The sequence below is a fragment of the Furipterus horrens genome, unplaced genomic scaffold, assembly GCF_987537825.1.
Source record: "Furipterus horrens unplaced genomic scaffold, mFurHor1.1.pri manual_scaffold_10, whole genome shotgun sequence".
In the NCBI taxonomy this organism is placed as follows: Eukaryota; Metazoa; Chordata; class Mammalia; order Chiroptera; family Furipteridae; genus Furipterus; species Furipterus horrens.
The window spans coordinates 42,458,949-42,472,713 of NW_028327180.1; the positions used below are offsets into that span (position 1 = coordinate 42,458,949).

The 13,765-nt window shown below is 57.2% G+C and overlaps 2 protein-coding genes across 2 annotated transcripts; one reads left to right on the forward strand and one right to left on the reverse strand.

The window, feature by feature from the left end:
* The first annotated feature begins 366 nt into the window (after positions 1-366).
* On the forward strand, positions 367-6,793 carry ICAM5 (intercellular adhesion molecule 5). The gene is made up of 11 exons (XM_090289542.1): positions 367-522; positions 1,472-1,741; positions 1,927-2,247; positions 2,473-2,760; positions 3,062-3,316; positions 3,440-3,688; positions 4,165-4,407; positions 4,496-4,774; positions 4,858-5,097; positions 5,477-5,743; positions 6,361-6,793. Exons 1-11 carry the CDS (start codon positions 441-443, stop codon positions 6,627-6,629), a joined length of 2,763 nt encoding a protein of 920 aa, XP_090145668.1. The 5' UTR covers positions 367-440; the 3' UTR covers positions 6,630-6,793.
* A 3,746-nt stretch (positions 6,794-10,539) lies between these two features.
* On the reverse strand, positions 10,540-13,398 carry ZGLP1 (zinc finger GATA like protein 1). The gene is made up of 5 exons (XM_090288994.1): positions 13,256-13,398; positions 12,633-13,007; positions 11,441-11,526; positions 11,003-11,096; positions 10,540-10,837 (listed from the first exon to the last, which is right to left on the reverse strand). Exons 1-5 carry the CDS (start codon positions 13,396-13,398, stop codon positions 10,708-10,710), a joined length of 828 nt encoding a protein of 275 aa, XP_090145120.1. The 3' UTR covers positions 10,540-10,707.
* Positions 13,399-13,765: the final 367 nt, after the last annotated feature.

Sequence of the window (13,765 nt, forward strand, 5' to 3'; positions counted from 1 at the left end):
GCGGAAGAGCAAAATACGGGGGCGGAGCTCGCAGTCCAGCTATTTATCGCAGCATCTAAACTAGGGGTGGAGTGGGAGTTTGAGAAGGACAACCCAGCATCCCCCCAACCCCCTGACCTCTGTGTCGCCGCCTGGGATGACGCGGGAGCTGGCGGCCGCCCCCAGAAGGCTCCGGGCCATTGGGCCGGCTTCCGCGTAGACCCCGGGGGTCGCTAGCTCCAGCCAGCAAGCCTTCACCAAGGCGGGGAGCCTGGCGCACGCTCGCCCTCCCGCCTCCCCGTCGCCTCTGCCGCCTCCCCCTCCTTGGAAACCAAGTTACCAACGTTAAACCAATCCCAGAACACAATTCTGCCTCCTCCACACCCCACCCGCCGCGCCATCCTCGAGCTCAGCTCCGCGATCGAGCTCCTCTCTCCTCCAGTACTTTCCTCGAGGCGGCGATGCCAGGGCCCTCGCCAGGGTTGTGCCGGGCACTGCTCGCCCTCTGGGCTGCCTTAGGCCTGGGGCTCATCGGCCTCTCAGGTAAGAGTCTGTCCCGGGTCCGGGTAGACAGGGCGGGGGCGGAGTTCCCGAACCGGAGAAGCGGCCACATGCCCCTCCCGGCTCCGCCCTCGCCTCGCTCCCACGCTTCTGTCCCCACCTTGAGCCCTGGGCTTTCTTCTCTATATCTCTTCCTCCAACACACATTGGAGACCCAGCTTCCCGACTCCTGCTCACCCAGATCTCTACCATACGCCCTTTCGAGATCCTGGGTTCTCTTCCGCATCCAACCTCGCGCACCAGAGACCCCATGTAGCCATTATCCCTTCCCGGGGTACCGCCTCATGCTTTGCTATGCACCACGGTCCACGGATTGGCATCTTACCCACTTGCGGCCCGCAAAGACCCGACCTCCCTAATTGCCGTGACTCAGCGGCGTTGTTCCCTTCCCACCCGGAGCCCTGGCAACCGAGTTCTTCAATGTTCCCGCGGTTCCTTCCATGAGCCTAGTTCCGCGCCCTCTTTTCGTGTTCTTCACCCGAGTTCAGAATTCTCCCTTATTCTTGATTCCATCTCATCTCTTCTTTGCCCTCATCTCAGCCTCAGTCTCCCCCTTTCCAGATGATAACCCAGAGAACCAGTTCCTTCCCCTCCCTCCACCTGGGGTGCCCTTCTCCCAGCGTTGCTGGGTGTGGAAGACCCTATCTTTCTTCTCACCATCCTCCATCCTCCACGCTTTCCCATCACCCCATTGGCACCTTGGAGACCAGAGCTCTTCGCTGCCATATCCCAGAGACACCCTTGAGGTTTGTACCCTGGGAGCGCCCCCCCCCCCCCCCCCCAAACCTGAGGCCTGAGCAGAACACGGGTCTCCTAAGTTCTTTCCTGACTCCGGCCTCTGCTCCTTCCCCGAGAATCCCTAACTCGGCATAGGAGCGCTAAGAAGCCAGGGAGGTTGCTCTCCAGGCTGAGCCCGCATTTCTCCGGGCAGTGGTCGCTCAGGAGCCTTTCTGGGCGGACCTGCAGCCCCGCGTGGCGCTCGTGGAGCGCGGGGGATCTCTGTGGCTGAATTGCAGCACCAACTGCCCACGACCCGAGCGCGGTGGCCTGGAGACGTCGCTGCGCCGGAATGGGACCCAGAGGGGTTTGCGCTGGCTGGCGCGGCAGCTGGTGGACATCCGAGAGCCCGAGACTCAGCCGGTCTGCTTCTTCCGCTGCGCGCGGCGCACACTGCAGGCGCGGGGCCTCATTCGTACTTTTCGTGAGTTCTCAGCAGCCACGCTTACTCCACTACTTTCCCTTCCAGGCCCCGCCCCCTGGGTCACGAGGCCCTCCCCTTCAAGCTTCGTCCTCTGTATCCCCAGGCCCTCCCCTCTTGGCCCCTGGGTACCACTACACCTACAGCTGAGACCCGCGTTTCCAAGAGCCTTCGTCCCTCCCTTGCAGAGCGGCCTGATCGTGTAGAGCTGGTGCCACTGCCTGCCTGGCAGCCTGTGGGCGAGAACTTCACCCTGAGCTGTAGGGTCCCTGGCGCTGGGCCTCGTGGGAGCCTCACAATGACTCTGCTGCGGGGCACCCAGGAGCTGATCCGCCGCAGCTTCTCCGGCGATCCACCCCGAGCAAGGGGCGCCGTGCTAACGGCCACAGTACTGGCGCGGAGGGAGGACCATGGGGCCAATTTCTCGTGCCGCGCGGAGCTGGACCTGCGGCCCCACGGCCTGGCGCTGTTTGAAAACAGTTCGGCCCCCAGAAAGCTCCGAACCTTCGGTGAGTGGGTGTGGGGAGAAGGGGATGCAGAGGGGTCGCCCGGTGCTTAAGAATTTTGGAGAAAGAGATATCTGAATTCTAATCCTCACTCCAACACTCACCAGTTGAAAGCTATTTTCCTCTGTGTCTCGAGGACAGCAGGATAAGATAGTGCTTGTAAAGCACTTAGTACATACGTATTGAGGGTTCAGTACTTACGTTCAAGCTCTCTTCTTCGACTCTCAGCACTGCCTCCGGAATCCCCGCGCCTCGCTGCCCCCCGACTGTTGGAAGTGGGCTCGGAAAGACCTGTGAGCTGCAGCCTGGACGGGCTGTTTCCAGCCTCGGAGGCCCGGGTCTACCTGGCGCTGGGGGACCAGAGACTGAGTCCTGATATCACCCTCGAGGGGGACGCGCTCAGGGCCACTGCCACAGCCACAGCTAGCGCAGAGCAGGAAGGCGCCAGGCAGCTGGTCTGCAACATGACCCTGGGGGGCGAGAGCCGCGGGACCCGGGAGAACGTGACTGTCTACAGTAAGGGGAGTGAAGCCCGACCTCTAGGGCTTGGGGATGGAGTCAGAGGAGCGCGAAGGCGGGACAAAGAGTGGGCGGGGCCCGGTAGTACCGAAGGGGAGGTGCAGATGGAGGACAAACTGAATAGCGAGAGAGGTGGAATCTGAGCCGCCCTGAGGGGTATGGCTTGACTACCTTTTAAGGGGTGGGGTGAGAAGGGGCGGACCCTGAGCAGTTCGAGAGGCGGGGCAAGGTATCCAAGGAGAGTTCCTGCAGATAAGGGGTGTGGTCGATCGACTCCAGGCAAATGCTCCGCCCCCAGGCTTCCCGGAGCCTCGCGTAACCCTGAGCGAGTCCAGCGTCCCGGAGGGGAAGATGGTGACGGTAACCTGTGCTTCTGGGGCTGGAGCTCTAGTCACTCTGGACGGAGTTCCAGCCGCCTTCCCGGGACGGCCCGCCCAGCTCCAGCTAAATGCCACCATGAACGACGACAGACGCGGGTTCTTCTGCGACGCCACCCTCGAGGTGGACGGGGAGATTCTGAGCAAGAACAAGAGCACCGAACTGCGGGTTCTGTGTGAGTTGAGCTCTCGCCTTCCTCAGGATCTCCAAAGATCTGCCCAGTTTCTGGCCGTGTCGTGGAAGTGGAGCCTTTCTCACGGGCCACGTGTGTATCTCTATCCCACACCCCTGCCCGCAGACGCCCCCCGGCTGGACGATTCAGACTGTCCCAGGAGCTGGACGTGGCCGGAGGGCCCAGAGCAGGCGCTGCGTTGCCAGGCCCGCGGAAACCCAGCGCCCTCCGTGCACTGCGCCCGGCCCGACGGCGGGGCGGTGCTGGCGCTGGGCCTGCTGGGTCCTGTCACTCGCGCGCTTGCTGGCACTTACCGCTGCACCGCGGCCAATGTCCAGGGCAAGGCGGTCAAGGATGTGACCCTGACAGTGGAGTGTGAGTGGGAGTGCACAGGGTGCATCTCTGTCAGACTCTCAGTGTCTAGGGTTGTCTAGCTTTCAGGGAGAGTAGGAGCAGGGTCTGAGGGATGCCTTGGGGGAGTATTTTGGGAAAGGAAATAGATCGATGTTCCGGATTACCTGAAGACCTTGGAGGAGAAGGGTAGACATGTCCATAGGGTTGTGTGAGGATGCGGAGTCTCAGGAAGGTGTGTGCCCCAAGCCATCTAACAATTTTTAGGCCAAAGACTGGAGGAGGGTCCTGTGGGCGCTTTGCAGGAATCAGAACAAGGTGCCCCTCATAGATCCTGAGGCCCCAAAACAGCACATGGCTTGATGGTGTGAAAGCCCCTTGGTTTAGTGTCCTTGTGCAGGGCACAGCCTTCCTAACCCTACATGGCCACCTTGGAACAGAAAAGAGGGTCTAGGGACATGAGGATGATTCTCAAACCCAACAACACCCCCCCTTTCCAGATGCCCCAGCCCTGGACAGTGTGAGCTGCCCAGAAAGTATTACATGGCTGGAAGGAACAGAGGCCTCGCTGAGCTGTGTGGCACATGGGGTGCCGCCGCCCAACGTGAGTTGTGTGCGCTCTGGGGAGGCCGAGGTTATCGAGGGCCTCCTGCGCGTGGCCCGGGAGCACGCAGGCACCTATCGCTGTGAAGCCACCAATGCTCGAGGCTCTGCAGCCAAAAATGTGGCTATCACTGTGGAATGTGAGTGAGGGCAGCAAGGGGTAAGTTAGGGTATGTCTGGGTAACCCTGGCCTGACTCTGAGTCCCCGCGGGATCCTCTGCTCCCCAGATGGTCCCAGTTTTGAGGAGCTGAGCTGCCCCAGCAACTGGACATGGGTGGAAGGATCTGCACGGCTGTTTTCTTGTGAGGTGGATGGGAAGCCGCAGCCAAGAGTGGAGTGCATTGGCTCCAGGGGCACCAGTGAAGGGATGCTATTGCCACTGGCACCCCTAGACCCTAGTGCCAGAGCCCCCGGCATCCCTAGTGAACTTGCTTCTGGTATCTACACCTGCAACGCCACCAACCGGCACGGCTCCATGGTCAAGATGGTGGATGTGAACGTGGAGTGTGAGCAGGGTGGCCCAGGCGGGTGGGAGTAGGGGGTGCCCCAGCCCGGTCCTTCCCTGACGCCACCCATGGCTACTTTGCAGCACCTCCGAAAATGGATGAGTCCACCTGTCCAAGTCACCAGACCTGGCTGGAAGGGGCTGAGGCTGCTGTGCTGGCCTGCACGGCTCTGGGTCGCCCCTCCCCACAAGTGAGCTGCTCCCGGGAGGGTGCCCCCTGGCCTCAGCGGCTGCACGTGTCCCGACTGGATGCAGGCACCTACCTCTGCTTGGCCACCAACACACATGGCACAGAGGCCCGGACCATTACCGTGGGTGTAGAATGTGAGTGGGGACAGCACCAGATAGAGGGTCCTCAGTCCCCTTGAACAGGGGAGTTCAAGGACGCCTCCCCCAGTCCCGTTCTTAGAGGCAAGGGATCCAGCCTAAACCTGAGGGCAATGAAAACTCTGGGGAACAGGAGCCCAGCCCCCTTCAACTCCTGGGTTAGAAGGGCACTGGCACTGGTTCCGCCACCCCCCATTCGGTGAGGAAGGGCACGGGATTTTAGCATCTACTACAGCCAGATTGTAGGGGAAGGGGGCTTGGAGGCAGGATCTTCACCTGCGTGTCCAAGCGGGGGTGGTCTCATATTGTGGTGGGACGGAAGCCAGGCACTTGGTCAGCCTCATGGTCTGCGCTGACAATCTCCTGTCCCCTGCAGACCAGCCGGTGGTGGCTGAGCTGGCTGCCTCACCTCCAGGAGGCGTGCGGCCAGGTGGGAACTTCACATTGACCTGCCGCGCGGAGGCCTGGCCCCCTGCCCAGATCAGCTGGCGTGCACCCCCAGGGGCACTCAACATAGGCCTGTCAAGCAACAACAGCACGCTGAGTGTGGCAGGCGCCCTAGGTAGCCACGGAGGCGAGTACGAGTGTGCAGCCACCAATGCGCACGGGCGCCATGTGCGGCGCATCACAGTGCATGTGGCTGGTAAGTGGCACCTGGGGGATGTGGCCTGAGCCTTGGGACACCTGCCCCTACCCTTGCCCCCCTCTCTGTCCTCACAGAAGAGACTGAAGGATGCCAGGGTAGAAGTTGGGGTGTCTTGAAGTGTGGAGCTTTGATGGCTGGTTGGGGGTGGGAGGTGGAGCGAGAGGGAGCTGAATGAACTTCATGGGGAGTGACCCTCCAGGGCTGTGACTGCTGTGAGGAGTGACTTATTAATTTGCAGGGAGGGTTTCTGCCTGGTGGAGATATGGTCCAATTCACCTTCCACTGTGTTGCTGTGAAAGGGACCAAGGGCAGAGGATGGGATTGGGGGGCCTTAACTAGATCCCTTTCCCCACTTCCTGTCACTCTGAGGCTTGATTCTTTCTGAGGTAGAGGAATGACACAATGGCCCCATGCACTCTCATCATTTTGGGGATGAGGAGAGTTGACTTGTGGGTATCTCTGTTTAGCCAGGGGCTTATATCCCCATGTGCTGGGGTAGCATGTAAAATGGGTCATGGGTCGCACCAACACCAGGGATGGCTGGGGCTTGGCGTCCCACTGGGGTGGGGGACCGCCAAGCTTGTCCACCCTCTTTGAGGGGTTCCACCCCACAGGTCCGTGGCTGTGGGTCGCCGTGGGAGGTGCGGTGGGGGGCGCAGCACTGCTGGCCGCAGGGGCCGGCCTGGCCTTCTATGTGCAGTCCACTGCCTGCAAGAAGGGCGAGTATAACGTGCAGGAAGCGGAGAGCTCGGGTGAGGCTGTCTGTCTCAATGGTGCGGGCGGTGGCACAGGCGGGGGCGCCAGCGCCCAAGGTGGAACAGAACCTGAGGGCACTGCTGAGACGCCAGCAGGGGGCGAGGTCTTTGCCATCCAGCTGACATAGGCTTGAGCCCGCTACCCTGCTACCCTCTCCCCGCAGGCCGGGGGACACCCCCAGACACATATGGTGGGCTTATTTGTTCTATTTATTCATTCATTTATTTATGTATTCAACTCCAGGGCATCGCCCCCATTTTCTAGCCCCTCCAATAAAGTTTTTACAAAGGACTCTGGGTCTGTGTCTGTCTCTGCAATGTGGAAGCAGCCAGGCATTTGAATCCCAACCTCATAGATTATCCATTCAAAAAACTTTTTGTTTTTGAAGGTATACTATGTGTTGGGCAGTCCAAGACGTCTTTGCAGGTATGACCTGGAGCTTCTCTCTGTTCCCCATTCCCTGCTCTCACTGGACCCTTGGGCCAGGGTGGGGACCATGCTCTTTCCTCCTTCTGTTTATCTCTTAGGCCCAACACTGCCCTCTAATTCAGCTAACTCTTGGGGTGGGAGCTAGTGCTTCACCAGGCCTGGTTCCGAGCAAAGCTGAGGCTGCCTTCCTAGGACAGATGGAGCCCCCTCCCAGGAATTTGGGCATGGGGCCCCTGCCCTGAGGCCTCGATCAGATGATTAAAGGAAGGCAGTGCCTGCAGCTGTGGGTATCAGCCCCCAGGATGTCCCTGCCCCACTCTCAAGGCTTCCTTCATTCAGTGCCTCAGTTTACCTCCAACTTGCCTTTGGATTTGGCCATCATGATCCAGAACAGACACACAAGGTGTCATCTGCAACCCTCACTGCACACTACTATCCCCGTCACTCTCCACAGCATAAGGAGAGAACAGCTGGGTTCCTCCCTGTGCCTGCTCAGTCTTCTCCTCCCTCAAAAGCAGGAACAGAGCTGCAGGCAGGAAGCAGGTCTGGACAGCTCCAGCTCCAACCCCATCTGCTGCCTTGAAAACATGTCATGAACAAAGGTGAGAGCAGGAAATGGGGGCGCCAGAGGCCAAGCCAGTGCTGGGTGCCAAGTACAGAAGGCAACAAGAGGCAAGCGAGGTGCAGCCCCTGCTGGCAGACCCAACTCAGTCACCTCTCTCCACTCCCACCCGCCTCTCTTGAGTTTCTCTGAACCCCACCACCCCCACAGTCCTGCCTGCCACAGGGACTTTGTTCTTGCCATTCTATCTCCCTGGAGTTTCCTCACCCCAATAGTCCCATAGCTAGTTCTTTATCTTCGGTTGTCTATGCAAACACCACCTCCTCAGAGAGGCGTTCCTGAGAACCATGGCTAAGGTAGCCCCCAACTCCTTATCTCCCTTCTATACTTTTTTTTCCTCTGTAGCACCGATCACAACTTGATATTCTATTAAACATATACAGTAATTGAATATTTCTTTACTGTCACTCTAGAACATTGGCTGCACTAGAGCAGGGATCTTTGTTCTATTCAACATGCAATGTCCCCATTGGAACCTGACATACAGTCGTCGTCGGCAGCCGTCCGTCTCGAGAGACGATGGTGTAGCTTCTTAAGAGTATCTGCACCGCCGAGAATGGCTGTGCAGTCCGACTCGGGAGTGACACGGTATCTGTCTCCTCCCGTGTTGAATCGACATCTTGCGATGATGCTGGAGTGTCCTCTCCAGTGAAGCTGAAGCTACAGAGCCTGGGCAGGGTGATATGGAGGGTCTGCTGTTGCCCATGCAGCAGACCCCCCCTCTCTTCGCAGCTGAAGGGTCCAAGGGAAAGACGGAGTCAATACAGCTTGGCTTCAGGTGCGCCGCAGGAGTTGCCGGTGTTGACTACAACGTCAAACCGCCTTAGGGACTCCGGCTCCGGATTTTCTGTCGGGGTTTACTCCCTTAGCCTTTCCCCTGAAGAGGTATGCCGCAAGGCAGCGGAGATTTTTTGGAGTCAGAGTTTTCCTTCTCTGATGTGCCCTGACTGGAAGATCGAACCAGCGACACTTAGCTCGCAGGCCGATGCTCAATCCACTGAGCCAAACCAGCCAGGGGCTGACATACAGTAGTTCCTCAATAAATGTTCAATAACCCTGGCTGGTGTGGCTCAGTGGACTGAGCGCAGGCCTGTGAAGCAAAGGGTTGCCAGTTCAATTCCCAGTCAGGGCACATGCCTGGGTTGCAAGCCAGGTCCCCATTTGGGGGCATGTGAGAGGCAACCACACACTGATGTTTCTCTCCCTCTCTTTCTCCCTCCTTTCCACTCTCTCTAAAAATAAATTTAAAAAAATTTTTTAAATGTTGAATGAATAAGTAAAAATAGCCAGGGGTTTGCAGACGCAGTCTGAGACCTTCATGTACTCAGTGTGTATTCCTGAAGATGTTCTCCATGCTGGACACTGGGGTGGCCTGTCATGGTGAGGGACACAGATGTGGCGATAACCTTGGACCGTTGTAGTCATGGTTCAGTGGGGGAGAGGAATGTGAAAGAAATGACCCTGGGCCCTGGCTGGTGTGGCTCAGTGGATTGAGCACCAGCCTGCAAACTGAAATGTTGCTGGTTTGATTCCCAATCAGGGCACATGCCTGCATTGCATGCCAGGTCTCCAGTTTGGGGCGTGCAAGAGGTAATACATAGATGTTTCTCTTGCGCACATCAATGATTCTCTCCCTCTCTTTCTCCCTCCCTTCCCCTCTCTCTAAAAGTAAATAAAATCTTTTTAAAAAATTAAGAGATGACCAAGGAGAAGTAAAGATCTGAAAATTTTGTTACATTCTAAGCAGGAGACCAGCAAGGAGCTGAACCTGAGCCTGCCATGGGTGGGAGTGGGGTGTCTGTTTTAGACCAGGTTGTAAAGGAGGGCTTCTTTGAAAGCTGAACATCTCCCCAAGTAGTGAGAAGGCAGCAACTATGGGAGTCATGAGGGGAGAGTGTTCTGCACCATGGAAGGGACCAAATGAGTCAGAGATATGAGGGCTGAGTAATCTGGGCCCAGGCCTTCCATACAGGCCCACCCAGGAGAGACAGAGGGGGCCTTGCAGGGACTTATCTTTCTGGGGTGTGTGGCCAGGCCAGTCTCACTCACCCCAAGGCAGGGACCACCTCTGCCTTCACTGTGTCCTGCCCATCCTAACTCCCTCCCTTCCTCCCAGTAAGCACTGGGAGTCAGTGTGTCCTGGCAATAGTGGCAGGGCTGAGCACTGCCTGTGGCATGTCTTCCCCACATGGCTTTTGGCTTCAGGCTGGGGACACCTTTTGGCAGAGTTAGAGAGATCTTGAAAGAGGGGGAGGGGGACACAGCAGGGACTGGTGCCTGTAAGAATGCAAGAAGGTGACATTCTGTAGGCAGGGGTGGAGGTGACAAATAAAGGGCCCACTTGTGTCTATCACTGTGTGCCAATATGTATCATCTATGTGTTTCATGTGTCTGACATGTGTCTGTTATGTATGTGGTCTGTTGTGTCTATCGGCATGTGTCTATCATGTATCAGTGGATAGGTATCTGCCAACCCATGTATCTTTCAGTCTTGTGTATGTGGTCTGTCTCTATGTGTGTGTCTCATGTGAGTGTTAGCATTATGTGTCTATGTGTGTCATCTGTTGATGCATGTGTCTGTCTTGTGTGTGTATGTCTTTCTACCTGTGTTGTCTGTCTCTGTGTGTAGTGGCTAATCCCCTGTGGGGGCTGGTGCCTTTATATATAGGACTGTGTGTGTCCCTCAGAACCAAACCCCAATGAGAAAATGCCTGCCCCACATTCTGGGGCTGAGGGATCAGCAGTTAAGGGCACATGAGATGGGATCCCCAAGTCACAGCAGTCCTCCTCTGAGTAGTTCTGCTTTTTATTGTCTCTACTATTAACAAACAGCATGAGTGTCACTACTGAGAACATTTCTTGAGGTTATTGTCTCTACTATTAACAAACAGCATGAGTGTCACTACTGAGAACATTTCTTGAGGGGGTGCTCAGCCAAGTCTGAGTGGAGCAGGGGCCAAGGAGGGGGCCAGTGACCCCCTGAGGCAGTGGCTCTGGGGCTTGAGGCCTGGGTCTTCTGCCTGGGCTCCCTGAATGGGGAGAGGGCAGAGAGGAGGCAGGCTCGAGCTCACAAGGCCCAAGCTCTTTCCCCATGCCTTCCATTCTCTCCCTGGAGAAACTGAGGCAGGACAAGCTTGGCTGGGTGAGGAAGGGCTTACCCTTCCTGGGTTGGGCCTTGGTGGGGGCCCAGGGACATCCCACATCTTCCACATAACCTCTTGGGCTGGACATTTTTCCTGGGCACCAGCCAGCAGCTGGTACACCGGGTGCCGTATTTCTTGTACCTGGGGTGGGGGACAAAACCAACATCAGGATGCACCAGGGGCACAGAAATCACACTAGGAAACAACTTCATCACAGGTGGGTATTTTCCCTTCCTAATACCCTATGCTAACTAGCACAGGCCAACTTGGGGACCCCGCCCCAACTCCCCCCTCTGTTCTGCAGACCTGATACCACAGGCATTGCACAGGGGTGTCCCATCTTCGGCGTCTCTCCAGAGCGGGGTTCTCTGGGTCCTACAGGAAGCACAGCGCCGGGGCCCTGAAGGGGTCGAAACCAAAGGGCAGGAGTCAGAGGCCTAGAGTCCCAGCTCAGATGGCCCATGTGGGGTGGAGAGATTTGGGAGGATCTCTGTGAAGGTGCCACCTGGCTCTGAGCCAGCCCCTGGTATTGCCAGATCTGAGACAAAGGGAAAGCCAAGAAGGGAGACAGATGGCAAAGCTCCGCAGAGGAGGAAGCTGGGGGTGGGGGTGACTCAACAGAATGAAGGGGGGCACTGAGATTCATTCTGGATGGATCTAAATGGGGAAGCAGGATGGGGAGAAAGGGAGGACAGAAGGTTGCCCCTCCCCCATATTTATAGCTCTCCTGTCTTCAAGACTCACCCAGGGTCTCGCTGCCTCCTGGAGTGGCCTCAGGGCCCGCAGCGGGGCCGGTAGCGGGACCCTGAGAGCGGCTGCTGCAGGCCAGGCTGGAGAGCAGACCACATATTAGTATTGAGGGATCTGTACCCTGTCCCAGAAAGCCTCCCAAAATGAAGATTTAGTATCAAGATATCAAGCATTCCCTGACTGGGTCGCTCAGTGGATTGAGTGCTGGCCCACGAACCAAAAGGTGGCTGGTTCACTTTCCAGCCAGGGCACATGCCTGGGTTGTGGGCCAGGTCCCGGGGTGGAGATGTGTGAGAGGCAACCACACATTGCTGTTTCTCTCCCTCCCTCTCCCCTCCCTCTAAGAATAAATAAATAAAGTCTTTAAAAAGAAAAAGATATCAGATGTGCCCTGACTGGGTAGCTCAGTCGGCTGGAGTATCACCGCATACACAAAAGGTTGCGGGTTCAATCCATGGTTTGGGGTACATATGAAGGGCAACCAATCGATGTTTCTATCTCACATCAATTTTCCTCTCTCTCTCTCCCCCTTCCCTCCCTCCCTCTCCCTCTAAAATCAATAAGAAAAAAAATCAATAAGCATGTCCTCAGGTGAGGATTAAAAAAAAAAAAAAGATATTAGACATCCTTTAGGAGGCATCTGATGTCTGAAAGGCCTGGCTTGGTCTTTCATTAGTAGCAGTAGTAGTAGTAGTAGTAGTAGTAGTAGTAATTTGAAGAGGTAGTTAGCCTGGAGCCGGCCTGCCAGGTTGAAATCTCATTTCTCCCTGCCCTTGCTGCATGAGTCTGGACAAGTGATTCAGGGCTTCAGTTTCCGAATCTGTAAAATAGGCTTTACACGGCTTCAGTGAATCCATATACATCAAATGCTGCATGTTACCTCTTACTGTTGTTCCTGACAAATGATAGCTATTATCATTATTGGAAAAAATAACTGTAGCAGCAGCCTTCAGTATGGCCAGGCCCCTCACACAGAGGAGACCAAGGCTCAGACTGGAATATGACTGGCTGTGGCATCGGGCAGTGACTGGCACCAGTCTTGCTCAGAGGCTGGGTGGGCCATCTGTATTGCAGGGCTGGTGCAGGAGACTGTGAGCCCATGCCTGGAAGTGCCTTTCCACAGGCCTCTGCCTCTACTGTTATCATTAACTGCATGAAGGGCGCCCTTGCTGGGGCCAGTTCCTACCTGTAGCTGGGTATGATCCGTAGGCTGGAATCCGGCTTTATCTGAAACTTCAGGGTCACTCCCTCGAACCGAGGGTCCACTTTCTCAGCACCCTGGTGCGGATTTGACTGCTTCCGGAGTCTCTTCTGGGGTGGGGCTGAAGGATCCAGGGGAGTCCCTGGAGGCCCCAGGCGGCTTCGTTGCTGGCTGATTGGGGTCAGCATGGCCCTGGTATCCCTGGCCAGAGGTGGGGGTCCCAGCACCCCCAGGGCCTTCAGCTCCCAGCAGGGCCCCAGGGCCTGGGTATCCTGGGCAGGGGGCTGAGCCAGCCCCTCTGCTGTTTCTTGAAGGAAGCGCAGGGCGGTGACCGAGTCCTGAGGTGCAGGCCAGAAGGACCTGGAGACAAGGGGCAGTGTGGTCACCCCTGTCCCTGGGAAGCAACTACAAAGGCCTCAAAGACATGGGGCAAGGGCAATTACATGGCCTCTGACTATATATGACCCCACGTACCCCTGGGGGTCAGAACCTCGTCTTTGTAAGTATCAGTAACTAACATTGTGACCCCTGAATAACCCCAGGAATCAGAGGTCACAACCCTTTGACCACTGGGCTAGTTTGGGAGAAGGGACTGCTCCTTAACGCACCTGCCGCTAGGTCTGAGGCATCTTGGGGTGCTTGGTGTCTGCTGGGTGGGGAGTCCGGGGAGCGGCTCCGGGTCCAGACAGGATGGCGCCAGGAGTTCTCGCAGCATCACCGAGAGATCCGATGCTGGCTTGGCCTCCATCATGCCCCAGCCCAGCCCCCTTCCCTTACTTGCCCCGCCCCCGCGGGCCCACGCATGAGCGCCACCTGGGTGAAGTGAACCGTGTAGGGTGGAGGCACTTCAGGCAGAGGGGGCAATGAACCCCACCTGGGTGGGTCGGCTTGATGCCGGAAGCCTGCTTACTACCTTCTACTACTCAGGCCGGCCTTGGCCCTTTTTTCCCTTCCAATTCTGCTTGACTCTGCTGCTCGGGTGGGTTGCACAACCCCTGGTGGCCAAGGGCGGCTTGGACCCCATCAAATCCCTCCGCGGTTGCAGGGGCGGGGCCTTGCCATGCTGAGCACGTGGGTGCTCAGGCGCTCAGGATCTCAGGCCTAGTCCTCCAGGCCTC